Here is a 20,425-nt window from a genome sequence, read left to right as displayed (position 1 = left end):
TAATTGACAACTTTAAAGCACTAATAACAGGAAGTGTGGCGTGGAGAAGTCTGATAAATATCTACAGATTCAGGCTCCTCTCCCTCTAACCTTTCTTATCACATAAGTGCACTGTATATCTAAAACACTACGGGTGTAACTTGAGGTGACTGAGGAGATGGCTGAGGAGGGAAACTGACAGCTCAGTCTGCTCTTTTGTGAGATTAGGGTAAAGTTTCTCATTCTGCCTTGTGGAGACTGTGCCCACTGGTATGATAGTCAGATCTTGGAAAAACTGAGTGTGTGTCATTTACTTGTAATCACTCAGTAGCTCTGGGTTCTTTAGAAGATTAAAAATGAGTGTTTGAGAAATATATTTCTGGAGCCTAGGCTATGAATAAAAAGAACATGTGTGTGCATTTGTATGTACTGTGCTCATGTACCTGTGTGCCAATACTACACAGATTCCAAGATTCACTTTTTTCACATTTCAGCATTGCTGAAACCAGAATGCATCTTTTAATTTATGATGTCCTATAACTACTGTTGTCCATTTTTTCAAATGTTAACATCTCAGTAATTGTCAAGCATATTATAATCAGTGGCATCTTAGATTGCACGACATACAGTTTATATCCAAATATTTATAGGAGGCTGATCTCAGAGAGATTTGTAGGACATTTCTCTTTTCCCCAAAAAGTAAAGCAAGAAGATTTATTCTGACAGTAATAGTTGAGGTCAAGAGAGAGAAACCATTTGATCGTGGAGTACCATTTCCTTAATAAGTAACATACAAATGCAAAATGCAACATTCATTACAATACCTCTTAGGATCCCAAGTGATCTAAAGCTTAGGATGCAAATTCACCATGTTTAATATAATCTGTAAAATGTAGTCTTTAAGATTTGATCACTCCATTTCTTACATTCAGCTCTTTCTAATTTCAAGTAATCATCATTTTGAAAAGAGGATGCAAATCATCATTTCTGTCATTTGTGTGTGTGTGTGTGTCTGTGTGTCTGTGTGTCTGTGTAAGAAAGCTACCATTCCTCATCCATTCATGCCTCCAAAAAAATTTACTGCTTGTAAGACAGTGGGTTAAGTAACTCATTAGAGATTTAGAGACTGTTTAAGCACTCTTACAAGGTTGTTAAGGCTCAAAACAAGGTGACTCCACCCTCACTTTTATGGGTTGGACAGTACAGAATACAGAGGAAAGCTGTATACAATCTATAGAAGACATAGACTGTAGTCCTGGGGTAGGAATATAATGAGTAGGTTCAGATTTGGAGGCTGTTTAACAAAGAACCTTCTAATAGAAATGACTAAATATGGATAGATTGAATTTATTATCGGTCATGGTGTCCAAGGAGAGACAGTAGCATTCATTCTATTATTGTATTATTTCTTGAGTGATTATTATATGCCAGGCACGGGAACTGGCTTTTAATAATTCTTTCCAACCTTGAGGTTCTGCTTCATGACCCAGGTCAAGTCGTTTAACCTACCTGAGGCTCACTCTCCTGTTTTAAAAAAGTGGAGGATGCCGGCCCTGCCTCCTTCCCTGACACTTTAATGAGATGTACAATAAAGCATTTTATAAATTGTAACATTTTATAATATGCTATGATATAATATAATATGATATATATTATAGGTCTGAAAAATGTCTTCAGCTATTATCTAGTGCTTCCTCCAACTTAGAAGAATTTAATAGATTTTAACATTTAATAATCCTTTAGTTGAAACTTCATCACATCTGCCACTAGATCAACTATTAGATTGGGAGGTGAAGGAAGGGTGGTTCTGGGAGGATCTGTTTAATGTGTTGTCAGCATTCTGGGAGTGTTCTTCATAGTTTGGAATTAGGAATTGCTGATGTCATGATCAGTCACATTGTCATGACAATAGCAGAATTTCCTCATTTGCCTTCTCTTCTCTAGGGGAGTATCAATCTGCCACAGGTCTGTCATCAGTTTGTCCCATGTGTTAAGTGTATTAGATAACCCAGAACTAGTCATTCTTAAAGACACTTCGGGTGGAGAATTTTTAAAAGCTCCTTGTGTAGCCCACTGCAGTACTCTTTATTACAGTTTTTTTTTTTTCTATTTTTATTTATTTTATGGCTGTGTTGGGTCTTCGTCGTTTCTGTGTGAGGGCTTTCTCCAGTTGCGGTGAGCGGGGGCCACTCTTCATCGCGGTGCGCGGGCCTCTCACTATCGCGGCCTCTCTTGTTGCGGAGCACAGGCTCCAGACGCGCAGGCTCAGTAGTTGTGGCTCACGGGCCCAGTTGCTCCGCGGCATGTGGGATCTTCCCAGACCAGGGCTCGCACCCGTGTCCCCTGCATTGGCAGGCAGATTCTCAACCACTGCGCCACCTGGGAAGCCCCCACTGCAGTACTCTTAACTAAATATTCTACTGCTGGAAAGGTTGCCTTCATGTATCCCCAACTGAATAGAAATTTACTTCTAATTCTGTATTTTCTTGTGTGAACCTTCACATTTGTAATTCAGGGGAGAATAGAAAGCTTTTCAGCATCCTCATTTACTTAAAGGATGTTATTAATTATTCTGTTATCCTCCTCTTCAGGTGAAATAAACTAATGTAATGGTCATCTTAGCAACTAAAGAGAAAGGAAACTGTTTTATTGGGTTTTTTTTCCTGTATTTTGAATGCTTTAAATCGTAATTTGTGCTCTGGATCCCAGGTTTTGCATAGACATTAGTTATGTCTCCCAGACATTTAGGAATGTCTTATACCTTTTGTCATTCTTGGCTTATACGAGGGTTTTGTTTGTCCAAGGTGTAGTTAGTTGTTCAGTCTGTACTGTCCGAATTTTCTAACAGTTGATTTTTACTCATGGAAAGGAGACAGTTTTTCCAGGTTTGAATTTTGTTTTTCATGATTTAGAGGCTGTTTTTTTTTTTTTTTTTGGTTCTAGTTTTCCAAAAATTCTGTTGATTTCCTAAGTACTTTCTGTCTCTTCCCAAGTCATGTAGCAAGAGGTGGATGTGATTAGCTGTTTCCACAGCACATCAGCCCCTCCCTTCCTTACCTCAGCTCTTATCCTTTATACATAGTTTGATCACTACAGTAGATGATCATGTTACTTCCATCTCTTTAGATAAGCTGTAATTGCAAAAATCACTTAATATCTTTCATAATTTGTAATTTCACTGTAATTCATGGAAAACTCATTGAATTATCTCAAAGTATTTTGAAAAGAAGCACTTATTTTCTTATAGGCTTGCTAAAGGATGGAGAATAACAGCTCTAATACTAGATTCCCACAGTCAAAGAATATAGAGGATTGAGGCATCCATCCAGGTAAATTAGGAAAGCAGTAATCCACAATAAATGCAAAATGGAGCTTCTCTTTCTCCTGGTTTCCCAGATAGTTGACTCTCCTTTATTTTGTTATAGAATTTGATCTACAGATACAAATTCAATATAGTGTAAACCAAATGAAAACAAAAATCTTGAATTTTTAATTCATATAGCTACCCCCAAGATTTTGTTTTTTGAAAAGAATAAGGACCCAAGTACTTATTTTTATAGAAAAACATAAGAAAAGAAATTTAACTTACAGAGAACCACTATGCCAGAAATTTGAGTGAGCTTTGAATTTTATTAACTATTTTTGCAAGAACAGGGCAGTAACTAATTTATGAATAGATGATATCCAAAATTTTTTGAGTGTAAATTATTTGTTTGGAATTTAGAGGATGTTTTGCCACAGAGAGAAATATCCTAAATGATGAATAGGATGTTAGTTGTCCGATAAGCATGTATGAATCCCATAATGAAGCTAATCACTAATACGATTTTCCACTATTTTTTGAGTGAAATTATATTCTCAGTTTCAGTTCAGGATTCTGGAAATACCTTTCATCTAATCACCATCCCAGCTTTTAGAAGATAGTTCTTTCTGCTTCTCTCCCAACTTCATCCCACCAGCTATCCCAGAAAATAAAACTGGTGGTTGTAAGAGAGGAGTTATATTTTAGCAACCATCAGTTAAATGAGATTTAGGAGCTAGGTTGGGTCAGAATATGTATTTGTACTATTAACTATATGTTCTAATACTGGAAATTTTGCCTTCATAATCAACTGAACGGAAATTCAATGTAATTTCACATATTTTTAAAAGTGACTTGCCCAAGGTCATATACATGGTAACTGAAGCTCAGGTGCACACCCAGGATTGGGCTCTTATGTTTTCCCCTATGGGGTTTGGACTTGAACCATAGATCACAGTAATAATAACGATCACGAGTGTTATTGGAGCTTGGCGACTTGGAGTCAGAGAGACCTAAGTTCAAACCTCAGCTCCATTATGTATTGGATCTGTGGCCTTGGAAAGGTTGCTTAAGCCTCTGAGCCTCAGTTTTCTCTTCTGTAAAATGGGCTAATCATTCTCTCATGGTGTGTGTGTGTGTGTTGTGAGTGAATGGGGGGGCGGGGGAGAGGAACCTGCTGAGAAAGTGCCTAGAATATAGTAGTTACTCAATAAATGACAGTTATTTATTAGTCCATTCAGAGAAGCAGCAGCAGGGCAAAGCCTATTTCTTCTGTTTTGTTCACCAGAATAGGTTTAAGAATCATTAGAATGTTGCTTCTGGTAAGACTCATCAGAATTTGGCTTTGTTTATGTTGTTCTATATGCCTTCTAGGATTATAGCTATAGAGCTATAGTTTTATTTTATTATAGTGGTTTCATTTTTATATACATGTGATTTTATATGTGTCTAGGGAGACTTTAGGTCTAGAACAAGAATCATAGAATTTAAAAAAAGTAAAACAGTAAATAATAGAAAATATTGCTGCTCCTTTAGAAATAAGACACTTTATCAACTCTATTTTGTACCAGGAAAGAACAGAAATTTAAAGAATCTGCTGACCTCATAATTTTTTTTGTGTTTCTTTTTCTGTTTTGCTGGGAGCTAGAGGCTTGCGAGCTTTTAGACATAGGTACTCTCAAATGTAAACAATTTTTTTAGTGTGAACTGTTTACACTAACCAATACTATGTGGTTGTATTTTATTCCTTAAAGATTGTAATGTGAAGTAATGTTGGATGAATTTTTCCTCTTCATTCTTTTCTGTTTTTAATGTGATCCAAATAAAAATGGGTGCTTGAAATTATTTAGCAGTGATAGAGGGATAGAACCTGCTACAGGTCTATTCTTTTGCTGATAGAGGTGTTCTAGTTTTATCTCATTGGACATCTTCTCTTCCCCTATTTTTTTCCCTTCTTTCAAAGCTTAGCTTTCCCACCACACTTTCTTTGCGGTAATTTTACTCAAAGGCTCCTCTCTTATATGAGGTTCAGTAATGCATGTGTTGGAATGGGGGCTCTCCTAGCCTTTTGATTTTGCTGCTGCCTTCAAGAAGCTCATTGATTAGTGATGATTTCAGCAGCAATCACCCCAAATCTACATGCTCTCTCATACCATCCATCTCTCTCTCTCCCGCTCTTTTTGTTTTTCTCATCTTCACAGGGCTTCTTTCTGAATGTCCCTCAAACAAAACATTTATACAGCTGAGCTCCCCACACCCATGTTACATCCTGTATTGATCTCTCCCTGCAGTGGACTGGCATAGCACATGATTGTCTAGACCACTTGGCTGGCACTTATCACGTAATGCCTCGCATTTTTCGTGTCCAGCAACTCGGTGCTGTAGAGGTTACGAGTACTCACCTGGGAATTGTAGCATTATTTATAAGGCTTTTTTTGAGTCCACAGCATTATAGTGTTGAAGGAGCACAGGACAGGGTCTTTCAACCCTAGCTAAGCCTAGGTTTAAACATTTACTTGCTACTTCCTTGCTCTATGGTTAAGTCAGTCAGTCTTAACTTGTTTTCCTCTCATCTGTAAATGAAGCCTAATAACCCTTCCAACCTCATAGCGTTGCTGTGAAAGCGAAATGAGATGTGAAGTTTATAAATGAAAGTCTCATTTTCAAAATGTTTCTGTGGGACAAATATCTTCTCAATTCAAGAGTCTCACATTGCAGTTATACAAACACTGGGGAGTAGCCAAGTCTCATCTGCTCTACAAGGCTGCAGGCTCCTGCATGTACCGATGGCTCCATCTTTATTATCCGCATTCACAGCCTCCTCCTGCCTCACAGTGTGATCTCTGATACCGCTCACAGTCTTCCCATTCATACAGAAATGGCCCTGGTCCAACACACAACCTCTTTAAAGGAAACAGGACAAAAACAAATGTGGGAGAGAACCTTGAGTTCACCTAGCTCTTGAAACAGACCTTCTGTCAGACTTTTTTTTTTCTTCTTAAACCTCTTAGAGTTCAGCCTTAGAAAGCATCTTCATTCAGCCATTCAACAAACAGTTCTCGAAAAAGGAGCCTCTCCTTACCTCAATTTGCTCTTTTTTACTTGTCAGTTCCAACTACACCCTTGCCTCTGCTCTTGGATGGTCAGCCAGCCTTACTAACATCAGTTGTTTACATAGTATGCCCAGTTAAGTCTACAAACCACCCCTCTGAAACCTGGAGAAACAATACTAACAGCTGCCATTTCTTGAGTTTGGTACTTTTGTTGGAGTACCATAGATACACTGAAGACAGTCAGTGAGGAGTCTGGGACTCAGGTTCAACTGACTTGCCCAAAGCCATGTGGCTAGTGAGTGGAAAGCTGAAATGTGGAGCCAAATCTGTTTGGCTGTTTTAATTTTGTTCCTTGGATTGCAAAGTCCAGATTCACTTAAGCTCTCTGAGAAAGAGGGGTGGGGCTGGTTAAGTGTGCACACGGAGGGGCTGTTGTCGGTCTTAAGAGCCAAAGCAGCTTCAGGACTCCATCCTCTCACGGCCAAGTGCTCACCCGCTCCTGGCATCTGCTTGCCTCTCCGCTTGCTGCCAGCCAGCTTCCTGTTACTCATAGTTTCTGCTTCCTCATAACCTTGGCTTGCATATGGTTTTGGCTTTTTGTGGCCTCAGCTCTACCCCCTGGCACTCTTGCAGTTTCTGCCCCTTTCCTAACTGGAGTTTTCTGAATTAAATTCCCAAGGGTGAGGATCTGATTGGCTCTGCTCATTTTTTCAATCCCAGCCATGTCATAGGTCACTGGCCTATCTGTGGATTGGCTGCCCCTGGGTCAGATTCCCACAGCTTTACCCACCAGCTGAGCTGCGGGAGTAGGATGTTGTCTGACCGCCCAGGCAGCAGAGTCTCAGTTTCCCTTTCAGGAAGATGAGCATCTACAGGGCAGATTCCAAAGCCCTAATTCTTACCATGATAATTTGCAGTTTCTCTGGAATGTTTCCTTACTTTGTCTTAAAACATATTTGTTTCAAAGGTCAATAAACTTTCCCAGATGAATCTCACTAGGATCTATTCCTATAATCATTTATAACTAAGCACTTGTGAATATCTATAATTGAGTATATATACATATATGGTTTCATGTTTCTGTTATTTCTCTTAGGTTGGAATTATTTGGGCTTTAGTGACTGTTACATTTTATATTTTATAGTCTTTGAGGGTGGAAAATCTATCTTCTCCTTTCTTTGCAATGCTTTACCTAGTTAAGTGTGTAGTACCTACCTAACTCTGGAACTTTTGAACCCTGGCTTGTAGACATTGTTTTAAAAAATATACACCTTGAGTTATCTCCTTTTATGTCATACACTATATAGAACAGTTTGTTTTGTTGCTACTTAGATATCCTTTTTATTCTTAAAAATAGTCCTTTTAATATTTTTAGTGTTCTTAGTATATTTTAGTATCTAGTATTAGAATTGCTTTTGTATTCCAATTTAAATTTTATTATCACTTGAAATCATGTCTTATCCCTGTAAAACGATTGCAGGGTATCAAATCAAGTCTTCCCATTCTAGAATAGCACAATATCCAAAGTATCATGACCTTAGAGAAGAGACATAGAAAAATTAATCTATGCTGTTCTTTTGTGGTTTAGACTGTGGTTTCCTAAGAGACCAGTCATGACAAGTGAGGTTGTACATGGAATTTTTTCCATAGATGACAGGTTTGAACTGCTGGGGTCTTGGGCATTAAGTTCTCAGGAAAAGGCATCTATGACTTGAACAGTTCTGCTTAAAACCTTATATTTTATAACTTGTGGTAAAAGGTCCCTGTGAGAGGAGACAGCAAAGGGGCAGCCCAAACAATTGTAAATGCATGCAGTAGCCCGAAATAGCATATATATTAACACAGAACTGAATGTTAGTTGTATTGTTTCTATTAAATCATTTTAAAGAACAAATACGTTTCTGTGAATGTTATCTAGCAAGTTCTTACTTGCCCATTGTGCACCTAGTACTACGCTTAGAGTAAGTTTGCTGCTGCTTTTTTTTTTTAATGAAAAGAGTTAAGAATTATATATATATATATAGTTTGTGTATATAGTTGTTTTCAATCAGGTGAGACTTGCCAGTTCTCATCACTTTTGCCTGAGAATGTTGGGAGCCCTTCGTCTTACGGAGGTGGCCCCCTAGGTCAGGAGTAGGAAGGATATCTAGGATGGATATTTTTTAGTTCCTTGTTGCTGGAAACACCCTTGAATGGTCACAGCTTTGCTAGAAGACTCGGTTTCCATAGGGGACACTTTGTTTTCCTTATGGCAGCCAGAAGTTGAGAGCCTTCACTTCTTAGCCGAGTTAGGATTTTTCATTATCATGGCAGATGGCCCTTTCCAGGAAGGCGTTAGAGGCCAGAGGCCAAGGAAGAACGCTGTAATATTGACCGCTTAGTGCGGTAATATAACCCTGTAATAGTCAATGCTGAACAGGCCAGCTGTCCCAGTGGCCCATCCACAGACCGCGGGGCTCTGGCCGGTGGGACTTGCTGTAGAGTCCGTCTGCCTTGCACAGGTTCTAGGCTTGATACACTAACGAACGCAAAGGCGATCCAGAAAAAAAAGGGGGGGGGCATCTTGGGTCGCCTTGATTTCAATTGAAAAACAAAGGAAACTACCTCCTCACTTTGTCCGTTTTGCAGTTTCTGTGTCCCTTCAATAGAACACATTTGTGTCGCATCTCATAATTAACATATAGAAGGATCACACACTTCCAGTTTTCGGGAAGGCTTACTAAACCGATGGCTTGAAATGATTTTCGCTATTTGACTTCGGCATCTTGAAGGTAAGCTTGCCAACTCTGGCATAGGAATAAAGTACGAACTTTACCTTGCGTGTTTGCGGTGAGGGGGTGGGGAGTGGAGACTTATTTTCTCTGCTAAAATTTTAGCGTGCGAATTGGGGGAACGGGGATTTGCAGAGATTTGATGGAAGGCTGGTTTGTTCGTTGAAGTAGGAGTGATTGCCCTCACCTTTTCTGGGAGAGTGGACGGTCGGGGGGATAGTTTGGAAGGGTGAAAGAGGAAAAGAAGACTTGGGACCAGTTGGCTTCCTCCCCAGGTGTTAGCGTGATCCCCGGCGCGGTGCCCCGAAAAGGGGCTTCGAGCCCGGGTGCAAAGCTGCCGCGGGTGCTGAGGCCAAGAGCCGAGGGGGAGAAAAGAAAAGAGGAGGGGGGTGGCTACTCCAAGGAATGTGCGGCATGCGGGGAGCCAGACCCAACCATTGCACCAGAGCGGGGGCGCCGGCGGCTCCCCGGGCCGCGCGGCCCCCGCTCCGGCCCCGAGCCCGGGAGGGAGCGCCCGGGGGCCGGCCGGCCGGCGGGGCGGCGGGCGCGGCGCCGGGCGGGAGGGCGGGGAGGCGCGGGTGGGCCTGGGCGCGGCGCGAGGCGGTGCGCGGCCGCCTCCCCGCCCCCGGCCGGCGCGCTCTCGGGGCGGTGGTTGAGGCCGCGGGAGGTGGGGACGCGGCGGCGCTGCTCCTCCGCTGCCGCCGGGAGAGTCCGCGGCGCCGCCAGCTCCGCGCGCGAACTCCCGTCCATGGCACGCAGGGCGGCGGCCGCCGGAGCTGCCCGAGTCCCGCCCGCCGCCGCCGCGCCGCACTTTTAGGCGAGTCCGGAGGTCGAGGGCGGAGGAGAAGTCAGCCCGGAGCTGCAGCCCCCGCCGGCCGCCGCCGCGCGGCGAGAGGGAGTTCCCAGAGCGGCCGCGGCCCCGGCCGGCCCCCTCCCTGCGCCCTCCCCCTCGCGGCGAGGCTGCCCCGCGCCCGCGCCCGCCGCCCGCGCCCGCCGCGATGATCTTCCCCAGCAGCAGCGGCAACCCTGGGGGCAGCAGCAGCTGCAGGACGCCCTATCGCAAGCAGGTGAGGCGGCGGCGGGGATGCCGCGCAGAGGCCGGCCGCCCCGCTCTACAAAGGGTGGCAGCGCTCGGCCGGACTCCGCAGTCGTCCTCGGAGGGACCGGGCCGGGCGGTGACCTTGTTTCGCAGGAGGCGGCCCGCGGGGACGGCTCGGGCCGGTGACCTTAGCCGGGAAGATGCCCTCGCCCCCTCCGGCCGGGCCGGGCGGGACGCAGAGGAAGGGGAAGGGGCGGCGGCGCGGCGAGAGCAGGAGCGCGCCGGGGGCTTCGCCCAGCTCTGCAACAAGTTTGGGTTTTTTTCCGGAAACCTTTGTGTGTGGAAGAGTACGATAATAAGTCTTAAGATTGGGATACAACAATCTTCACTTGGAACCTCAAAGAACCTGCCCGATTCGTACGAAACCCGGAAGACCTGTGTGTGTGTGTGTGTGTGTGTGTGTGTGTGTGTGTGTGTGTGTGTGTGTGTGTGTGTGTGTGTGTGTGTGTGTTCGCGCTCGCTCCCCCTCCCATTTATATATTAAAAAAAAGAAAAGAAAGAAAAAGAAACAGGAACTTCTACTGTCACTTTCTCAAGGTTTTCAGTTTTCAGCAGCACAGGGAAATCCTGTGACATCCTAGTTGCAGAGATACTTGGATAAGCCTGAGTCATACACATGCCTTTTCCTATTTTAATACCGTTTCATACATTTTTTAACAGATTCAACTCCAAAGGCACTTTAGTGGTTAGATCAAAATCCCCTGCCGGGAAAAGGAGTGGAGCTGGAAGCTTATAGTCATGGCCTTTTGTTTTGTTTTTCATCTTTGTTTTTAAAAGAAGGTTACTGAAGCCATGTTGTGGTAAATCTCACGGAGCCTTTCAGCAGCAGCATTAACAAGACCTAGCTTTAAATTATGTAAAAAATGTGCAGGTCTGTTTAGAAAAGGTTAAACTGATTTAGAGGTCAGTGGCAAGATGCTTGTTTAGAAAACAAAAACACGATTGCAGATATTTTTCTTCAATAATAGATCTCTTGTCTACATCCTTAGCCACTGAGACAAATCAATTAAGTTATTATCCCAATAATGATTCAATCAAACTGTATCCTTCCATGCAGACCATGGCTCTGTTAAGATCATGACTGATGACAGTGATGCCTGGTGGCTTTCCTAAAGGCGTTCACAGGATTATTGATTATGTTTAGTCCTTTTTGTTCTCAAAGTCATTTTGGGGGGTGGGGTAGGGAGGGCACGTCTTACTATAAGTATATCTGAAAATGGTGCTAATTTTCTGATACAATGACAGTGTTAAAAAGTATTGTTTTCTGGTGTTTGGTTCTTTCACTTGTTAGCTTTTCCTTAAAAAGACAGTAAACACACCTGGTCTGTATGCCCTTGCTTTCCAAGTCAATGGAACTTTTACCTGGTTTAAGAAAAGCCCCTTCCTTTAATTAAAAAATAAAAAATAAAAAATCTGCATTTGTGACTTGGCTGAAGTATATACTAAAATTTGTCAAGATTCAGAAGCTGGCATCTCTAAAATCTCTTCATGTGGCCTCATTTAAAATAAATGCCCTCAGATCCAGTACACTTACATCAACTTCATAAATGAAGCCAATTTACAATAAATACTCTCCTGAACCCTCCTCCCCCCCCGCCCCCCACCTCCCTCTACCTGAAAAGATGGCTAATTATGTAAGGGCCTTGTGTATTCATTTATTTGTTGTCAGAACCCGGTGGGGTGTTAGCTGTGAAATGGGGAAAAGGCTCTGAGGGCGAGGCCTTTTGCTGTGAGGGGCTGGAGTTTTTGTGTGTGGAGGGGGACAGCCTGCTGGTCTGGAGCACGCTGATAAGATGCTCTTCTTTTCACTAGGCTCTCCTTAGATTCAGAGACTAAAAGGGCTGACTGAATCAGAAAAACAAACAGACTTTCTTTTTTCTATAGGCGAAGAAAGAAATGAATGTGTAGGCATTATACAGACACAAGACCCCGGGTACCAGTGGTATTTGAGTCAAAGGTTTCTTTTGTTAGTATTTAGCCATTCACTGGGAAAGCACACTTCCAGCAAGGGGACCTGGTTACCATGAGTGACTTTGTGATCTCATCCTGGCTTAGTCTAAATGGGAAGTCTAATTAATGCTTTTTATGAGATTTTGTGACATTAAGCTTGCACCTTTCAGTTCACATTAGTTTGTTCATTTTGATGAAAGAATAGGTCCATTTTCAGTGTATAAGGCAGTTTGATTTTAATCTAGAAATATATGATCAGCTGTTAGAGCTGATTTCAGATAGTTTTCCTGAGGAAAACACTGCATGTGAGGAATACTTAAAAATCACCTTTGGAAGAAAAAATAAGCTGGAGTCACACTTGTATTATACACATTTATTAATAGTGGCAGACCATCATTGAGCATCTTACAGCCTGTGGGTTGCTGTTCTCAGTGCTATAGGTGGGTTAACTCATCTAGTCATCTTGACAGTCCTATGAGGTAGGTAATGATAACATCTCCATTTTACAGTTAAGAAAACTGAGACACAGATTAAGTACCGTGCTCAGTCTGTATGACCCAAAGTGCAGAGTCAGGCTTTGGCAGTCAAGCTCTTAAGACAACCACACTACAGCAGCCTGCTTATTACGTGCACATCTCAATGAAAACTCATACAGAGCTTCTCTGCGTCACTGCCCGTCACCCTTCTAGTCTCAAAAGTCTGGTTTAGGGATTCCTCCCACCTCTCTGGGCCATGGACAGGTGCGGGGAGGGGGTGGTGAGGAGGGAGTTGCAGGTGAATGACATGGATGGTGGGTTCGTGATATTTGGGATCGGCATTGATGTTAAAGGATTGCTTTGCAGAGTGATTGTAGGATTTCTTCTTAAAACTTTACAAATATCGGAGTCAGCCAGTTTCAGTTAAACAGAGGTGGGTGGTACTCATGCCCCTCCTGCCGCACGTTGTGTATCGAGGACGTCAAGGAGCGCTGATCTCCGGCATCATTTAAGATAAACAGGATTTTCCTGCATCACAGGCCTATGAGCATGTTAGAAATACATCTGCTCGGCTCAGGTCAGAGTAAGATGCTTTGAGTGGGTGATAACCCAGGAGGCAATATCTAGACAAAGATTGTTGGTTCTAGTCTCAGTGGAGAAATGTGTATGGCCTATGATTGTTGACTGTGACTTTCAGATATAGGATATTCGTTAAGCAAATCCAGTCTGTATGAGAACACCGCCACAAAGCAAAATGAAAGCCCTTTAGTAGGACTTCTGTAGTTGTGAAAAATATTTTTCGTATGTCTCAAAAGAAAAAGTGCTTTCCTTTAATTAGAGAAGATAAATATTTCCATTTTATTTTGAATTCTTTTATTAGCTACTTTCCCCTTCCTGTTCCCTTACTTCCATTTCGGAACTGCTTTTCTTGAGGTAGTTGATTCAGTGATGTCGTATACTTGGTTTTTACAAATTGAGGTGTGTAGCAAATACTTTTTTGCCTAGTGGTTTGCAGTGGGGTCTTTGGGGTAGGGGAGTGCGTATAAGAATTTTCGTGTGTGTGTGTGTGTTTCTTTTCTTTTCGAACGATCTTGCCAACCAATAGCTGTACTTGTTAAATGTTGCTAAAACTTTTGATGAGTGAAGTACTTATCTCCCCAGTTTAAATAGATTTACATAGTTTGCTGCTTTCTTGAAGATTAACTGGGTGTAGCTGCACGTGAAGAATTCAACAGTGATTCAGTGTTTGGCCTTGTTAGAGGATGACATACAAAGCTGTTGATTAATCCTCTTCAAGCAGTTTCTGTTCACAGCAATTTATGTGTAGTAGATTGGGTTTTGTTAAAGTTTGAAGATTAAAGTGTTCAGAGAAATGTTTAAATGAACACTCTCTGAGCCAGTCCCAATTTGTTGTCTTTTTCAAAGAAGGTAAACCTACTCAAGCCGTAGAAATTGGAGGTTTAGGGGAAATTAGCAGAAAATTAAATTGGTATACATAAAAAGGTCTTGTCCTGTTTTTGTATTAAGCTATTTCAGTGTGTTTGTGATTCAGTAGTGCTTGTGCCTCAAGGTAACTGTTTGAAATATGTAACCATAGCCATTTGAAAAGTACAGAATTCGCCATCAGTGATCATCCAGTTTTTCCGCTAGGCATCCCTTTTGGCATCTCACTACATTTTCCATAGTTCGCTTCAGGTTTTGAACACGTTTCTCGTTTTTGTTCTCTCCTTCCTTTTAGAGACTGCTGTCAGCTGGGCTCATCATATATCGGTAATACTTTCTGAGCCCTTTCTTGGGGTGGGCGGGGACGGGGGGGAGTCAGTCTTTCCAAGTTTCTGAGACTATATTTCCAAAGCACTCTGCCAATTAATAAATATTTAAAGATGTATATGATATCCCTTCCCAACCTCAGCTATATTTAATCTTCACAACATCCATATAAAGTAGAAAAAGGTCAGGAATTTTGAGGCAGTGAATTTAAATGGCGTAGTTGGTGAAAGCTCAGGTCTCTGGAGTCAAGGGTTCTGTCAGCTACCAGAAAAAAGAGAAGGAAGCTCGGTCAAGGACAGCTGTAGCCCCACTACACTTCCCTTTACTTGGCCTCGCAAAGACATGTGGCACACAGAACATCCCAGATTTCAGCTTAGGGAATTGTAGCTTTGTAATTTATTAGTGTTTTTTGTTTGTTTCATAAAGGCCTTTGCTCTAGGGTTCTCAGATAACATACGGGACACCAACTTAAATTGGAGTTTCCGATAAACAATGAATAATATTTTAGTATAAGCACGTCCCAAATATTGTGTGGTACTGTGTGTTTTTATTTGCTAAATCCAGCAATCCTATCTCTGGGGAACCCAACTCACTTTTTAAAACGAGTTATAAAAGAAATCGTAATTATAAATAATATTATTCCCATGTTTTTTTCCTCCAAAAATCTTGCCTCTTAGCATATTCCTTGAGCCCTGGTAACACAGATTTCACATCTTAACTTCTTTAACCATCACTCAACCTAATTGAAAGACCCCGGCTTAAGTTCTGGCTCTGTCTCTTGCATGCTTTTTCACTTAACCTCCCAAAGCCTCACTTTCTGTTAAATAAAGATAATAGTGCCCACTCCACAGGATTGTTGTTGTTAATCCTTCTAAGGTGTTATTATTATTAATGTCCCTACAGAGCAAGCAACAGCGGGTGGTCCTGGGAGGCTCTGTGTGATCCTGGGAGACCTTGACACAGCCTCTAAGAATGGACTTTGTTTAGAAAGTGGGGGCAGCCTCCAAAAGGGTAAGGATCTGGAGCTTGAAAACGAGACTCTCAACCACATTTAAAAAAAAAAATCCAAAAAGAAGTAGAAAAGAGCATCCCACCGTATTTCAGAACAGTTGTTCCTGTATTATGCTCTTGTTAGCAGAGTTTGCCTTCTCTTTGGGGAAAGAAAGCCTTTCAACCCTCTGTTCTTTATTTTATGCAAATATATGATTGGAGAAGGAAAAAAAGAGCATTAATCACTCTTGTTGATGAAAAATGCTACCTTTTAATTTGCTCGAAAGCAGACGGATTTGATTATTAGTATATGCGTGATGATTTCCTGAATTCTTTCCTTTGTCTTGTTGGTTTTCAAAGATGCCATCTTTGCCTTTCTCAGAAAAATAAACATTGTTTTTCTCCTTGGACATCTGTAGGTGTTTGGTGGGTGTTTGTTTTTAAACTCGCATCTGTAGAGAATGCTTTGCTTTAATACATTCTAAAAGCTTAGTCAATTTTTAAAATAGGATAGACATACCATGAGGAAGGAAGTAATAAGCTTTTCCTGAAATTAGGACAAGATGAAAAAATTAAATGGAGCAAACTAACTTCTGTATGAAAATAATGAACCAATGTAGCTGTTGTTGTTTAACACTTATTAAATGGCAGCAACCGCAACAAAACTTGGTGTTAAACTTAGTATTGCTCTAATAAACAGAAATGTATTTTGGCTCCACTTTATTCATTTAAACATACGGACTTACAAAGCAGTGTAACGTAAACTGGGGAAAATTGTATTTGCATTTGTTAATTGTGCATACAATGCAGCCTCAAAAAATGCATTTAAAAAAAAAGACTGGAAGGAAGTATGCCAAACTATTAACAAGTGTTTTCCGCTGTTGGTAGATGGAATCATGAATGACTTATTTTTCATGATTCTCTTTAAATTTATTTTTCAGCCTTGCAGTCCCCCTTGTTCCCCACCTGACAATACAGTCCCTTCGGTTATCAAGAAAAAGATAAAGTGAGAAGAATATAGAAAATTGTATTATTTTTAATGTTTAAAAATTGCAGTGAAAACCCAATTCTCATGTCATTGAGAATTTCAGCATAGCATGTAGGTGTTACTTGTTTCTGTGCCTGCGCTTTGAGATACAATCCTTTACTATTCTTTATGAATTTCTGTTTTTATTTTTACTGCCAGTTCCTGTATCCCATTTTTGGAAATCACCTATTTCTGACAGATAGTTTTTATATTTATGAACTTAGTATTTTCCCATTTTATACATACTCGACAGGACTTCTGTACTTTTGAAAAAACATTTTTAAGACACCAACTTGTATGAGTCAGCAAGGAGAAAATGTAGCTATATATATGGAATTTCATATGCTAAAGTATTTTTCACGGAAGGAGTTATTTTAAATATTGAAGAATTACCGCTGTTTTCTCTGTTGTCATTTGACTTACAGGTGCATTTAAATACAGCTGTTTTGTGGACAAACTCCCCCACATAGAATTTCTGTATTAAACGTGAAAAACCAAGACTGTTCTACCACTCATGTCATAATCCTTTGGATTTATTTGATTATGAATACTCATGGCTGTCTTCATCACACACTTCCTTTTCACTGTAGCTTTTTGAAAGGGCAGTGGGGTGGGAGGCGTGGCTTCCGTACAGGCAGCTGTAATTTATAATGGGACAGTGGAGGTTTCTGTAAGAAACACACAGCACAGATCATGTCTGCACTTTAGAAGCTGTTGTTACTGTGTAACCCGGGGGGATTTTCAGTATATCAGGGAGTTTTGGGTGTGCTCTGTAGAGGCTACAAGACTTCAGAGTGAAAGGAGGAGAGAGCACTGAAGGGAGGAAGGAAGAGGTGGGGGGGTCTGAGGGAGAGATAGAGAGAGAGAAGGAAAGCAGTATTGCTTTGTTAGCTTCTTACTTTATTAGTTGACACGCCACTTTACAAAATCCGTTTGTTTCATTGCTTGGATGCCCTGTAGGTTGGGTGCCTATATGTAACCTCATTGGTCTGTATTATCTGAGATTCTTACATCCCATTTTTTTCTGCATAGTGTTCCCATCACCTAGAATTTCCTTTCAGCTCTGTTCTAAAACAAGATCTCTGTCTCTCCACTTCCAGGAACTGCCTAAAAAAACATCACCCTTTCGGAAGACCATTTTTGATCAACCCAACCCTATGTATTCAAATATTCTAGAAACAATGTTGTCTCCACTTTCTCTGTCTGTATTCTCAGTTTTATAAGTCAGATGCCAACAGGCCAGCTCCAAGGGAGTGGATATGTTCTTTTGTTCAACTGAAAGTTTAACAGCGACTCCGAAACGTTGAGTCAAATAATTACTGAGTGTGTAGCGTAGGTTAAGTTGGGAATGTCATTGTGGAGGAAGTAAACGGGTGACACGCAGAAGGTACACTGTTGCTCGTTAAGGGAGAGGCTGGGTGGGGGGAAGCCAGTTTAGCTAGCACCTCAAACAGCTGAGAGATGGTGAGGACCCAAAAGAAGGCAGTTACATTGTGGGTAGGAGGAACAACCAAATTTTGTGGACATTGGAGGACATAAAGCCCCTAAAATTGTATGTAAAATGTGGCATACACCCGCTGTTTCCTGGGGAGACGTTCATAGCTTTCATCAATTTGCCAAAGGGATTTGTGCCCTCCAAAAGAATTTATGACTGCATGTGGAAATGGAGGAGGACAACCTATAGACGGTGCCAAGATTTCTAACTCGGGAGGCAGGTTGCATCATGGAAGGTGACATTTCAGGTGGAAGGAACATTACAGCAAAGATTTGAAGATAGAATACATGGGCTTTTGTAGGGCAAGAGTGAGAAATTCAGGTGAGCTGGACTGCAGGGTAGAGGTTGGAGGACAGAGCAGGGATTGCGTGAAGCTTGCTGAAGTGGATGCAAGGAGAGCCTGAGTTTAAAGGTGTTGTAACAGTTGAAATAAAGCTGTAAGATGGAGTAACGGCAGTGTGAATGTATTAGATGGGGTGGATTCAAGTTATGGTACAGAGCTGGCGATTGACTGGGTGGAGAGTGGACGGTGTTGGTAAAAAAAGAGTCCTAGGTCTCTTGTCTGAAATGATTGGAAAAATAAAAAGTTTCTGCAACATTACTTGCTCTGGTCTCAGTGATTAGGTAGAATCCAGCCATTCTCTTACAGGGATTGTCTACATTTTTTTTAGGCGTTAAATTGGGGGCAGGGGAGTGCTAAATTCTACTGGTATTCAAAGTCCAGACACCAAGAATACAAAGGGTCCTTCTGTATCCATGTTAGTCTCATAAGGCAGAATCGTCCAGCCCTGAAAGGCTAGTAGCACCCAGCGCGAACCACGTTAAGTACCCTTTTTGGATCCAGAAGATGGTTGTAAATATTTTTTTTACTGCTCCCCTGGGATTGACTTAAAAATCAGTACAGAGGCTGTGTCACATGGGTGTGTAGATTTCCATGTTTGGCCTGGATCCTTACATTCTTTGGAGTGGAGTACTTATCCAGCAGATCTTTTTCTTGATAGTGTATGTCATCTATAACATCTGTAGTATAACAAGTGCATTGGTTATATTAAATACTCCCACTTCAACAGGAGTATGAAAGATGGCAGGTTGGATGGTGAACGGGTTAGAGAATTCACCCCACCACAATAAATTAGTTTCTGAGGAAAAGCCATAAGCTTGGTTTGGCCATTTTAATTTGGCCATGTGAATCACACGTTACCACCCTTCCCACCAACCAAGTGCAGGCAGGAATTTCCAGCAAGAAATACAGAACTAGAGTTCTGGGCAAGAAGCTTAGGACCTCCTGAAACTTAATAGGTGGCACATTGGGAACAGATTAAAGCAGCTCAGGAAGAGAAGGTGTCCAGAAGAATCTGGAGAGACCTGGGGAGCCTAGGTTCTGTAGTGGGAAGGATGACCTTTAGGCAAAGAAGGGGAAAGAAATGGCAAAATGTCGGGAGAATCAAGAGAGTATCACAGAAGCCCAAGAAGAGCAGAGTTTCTAGCAGAGCTGGTAAGCTCTGTTAAGTGTTGCCTAGAGGTTAAGGAAGATAAAGGCGGAGTAGAGGCCATTGGAAATGTCCATTGGGAGGTCTTTGAAAGTCTTTGAGACAGAAGTTTCAATAGAGTAGTTTGTGTGTGGTGGGCAGGGAAGGGAGCAGGGGTGAACGTGGTAGAAAGCACATTCCAAAGGGTTTAACGAATGCATGAGTGAAGAGGGTGTGTCTTTAGAAAAATTGGGTGTCAGTGGAAAGAGTCCCTTCAGACAATCTTGAGGCAAGATTATCTTAGATTCTGACTGGTTGTAGGTAGAGCAAGGTGATAGAAAACAGGGACTAGTTGGAAGTAGGTCTTTTTTTTTTAAGAAAGATTGAGGTTAGTCTTACAGGAAAGGGATCTGAGAGGGTTTCCTGACAGTGATACAGGAAGGAGGAGATTGATTATGCTAGAGATGTTAGGAGGAGTAAGGAGGCCAGTGAAGCTCAACTTTTTAAAAGCTTACATTTCAGTAAAGAGGTTAGGTCGTCTGTTATGATTTAAAAAAAAAAAAAAAAAAGGAATCTAGGCCTAAAGAGTGTGACAAAAGATTTGGAGTAATCGCTCTTGGGAATTTGGTGAGCATTCAAATAGAGATGAGTAAAAGGATGACTAAGCTGTAGTGAGGGCCCCTGGGAGTGCAGGGGTCTGAGTTGGCAGGATATTTTGACCGTTCTCCCACAAGAAATGAGGGAAAGCATCTGGGTAATGAATTTATGCAGGGTTTGACATTGGTAAAGGGATTAGGTATGAAAATCGAGAGTATCCTGATGAACGTTAAGGAGACAGGTGAATATTACTCAGCCATAAAAAGAAACGAAATTGAATTATTTGTAGTGAGGTGGATGGACCTAGAGTCTGTCATACATAGTGAAGTAAGTCAGAAAGAGAAAAACAAATACCGTATGCTAACACATATATGGACTCTAAAAAAAAAAAGGTTCTGACGAACCTAGGGGCAGGACAGGAATAAAGATGTAGATGTGGAGAATAGAC

At 41.7% G+C, this 20,425-nt stretch overlaps 1 protein-coding gene across 8 annotated transcripts in view; it reads left to right on the top strand.

The window, feature by feature from the left end:
• RBMS1 (RNA binding motif single stranded interacting protein 1) overlaps window positions 1-20,425 on the top strand; it is a 212,207-nt gene that overhangs the window by 72,917 nt on the left and 118,865 nt on the right. Inside the window, exon 1 of one of the 8 annotated variants that reach the window (XM_057550801.1) lies at window positions 8,936-9,104. The exons of 5 other annotated variants lie outside the window; for them this stretch is intronic. Coding sequence is in view for 2 of the 3 variants with exons in the window: in XM_057550798.1 (XP_057406781.1) it covers window positions 10,103-10,171 (69 nt within the window). In the remaining variant the exon portion in view is untranslated. Of the gene's footprint in view, window positions 1-8,935; window positions 9,105-9,684; window positions 10,172-20,425 lie in introns of those variants that run through there. 2 more of the 8 variants (XM_057550798.1, XM_007183162.2) reach the window with 2 other exon arrangements.

This window comes from Balaenoptera acutorostrata, chromosome 8 (genome assembly GCF_949987535.1).
Source record: "Balaenoptera acutorostrata chromosome 8, mBalAcu1.1, whole genome shotgun sequence".
Lineage (NCBI taxonomy): Eukaryota > Metazoa > Chordata > Mammalia > Artiodactyla > Balaenopteridae > Balaenoptera > Balaenoptera acutorostrata.
This window is presented reverse-complemented; position numbering and strand designations above follow the sequence as displayed.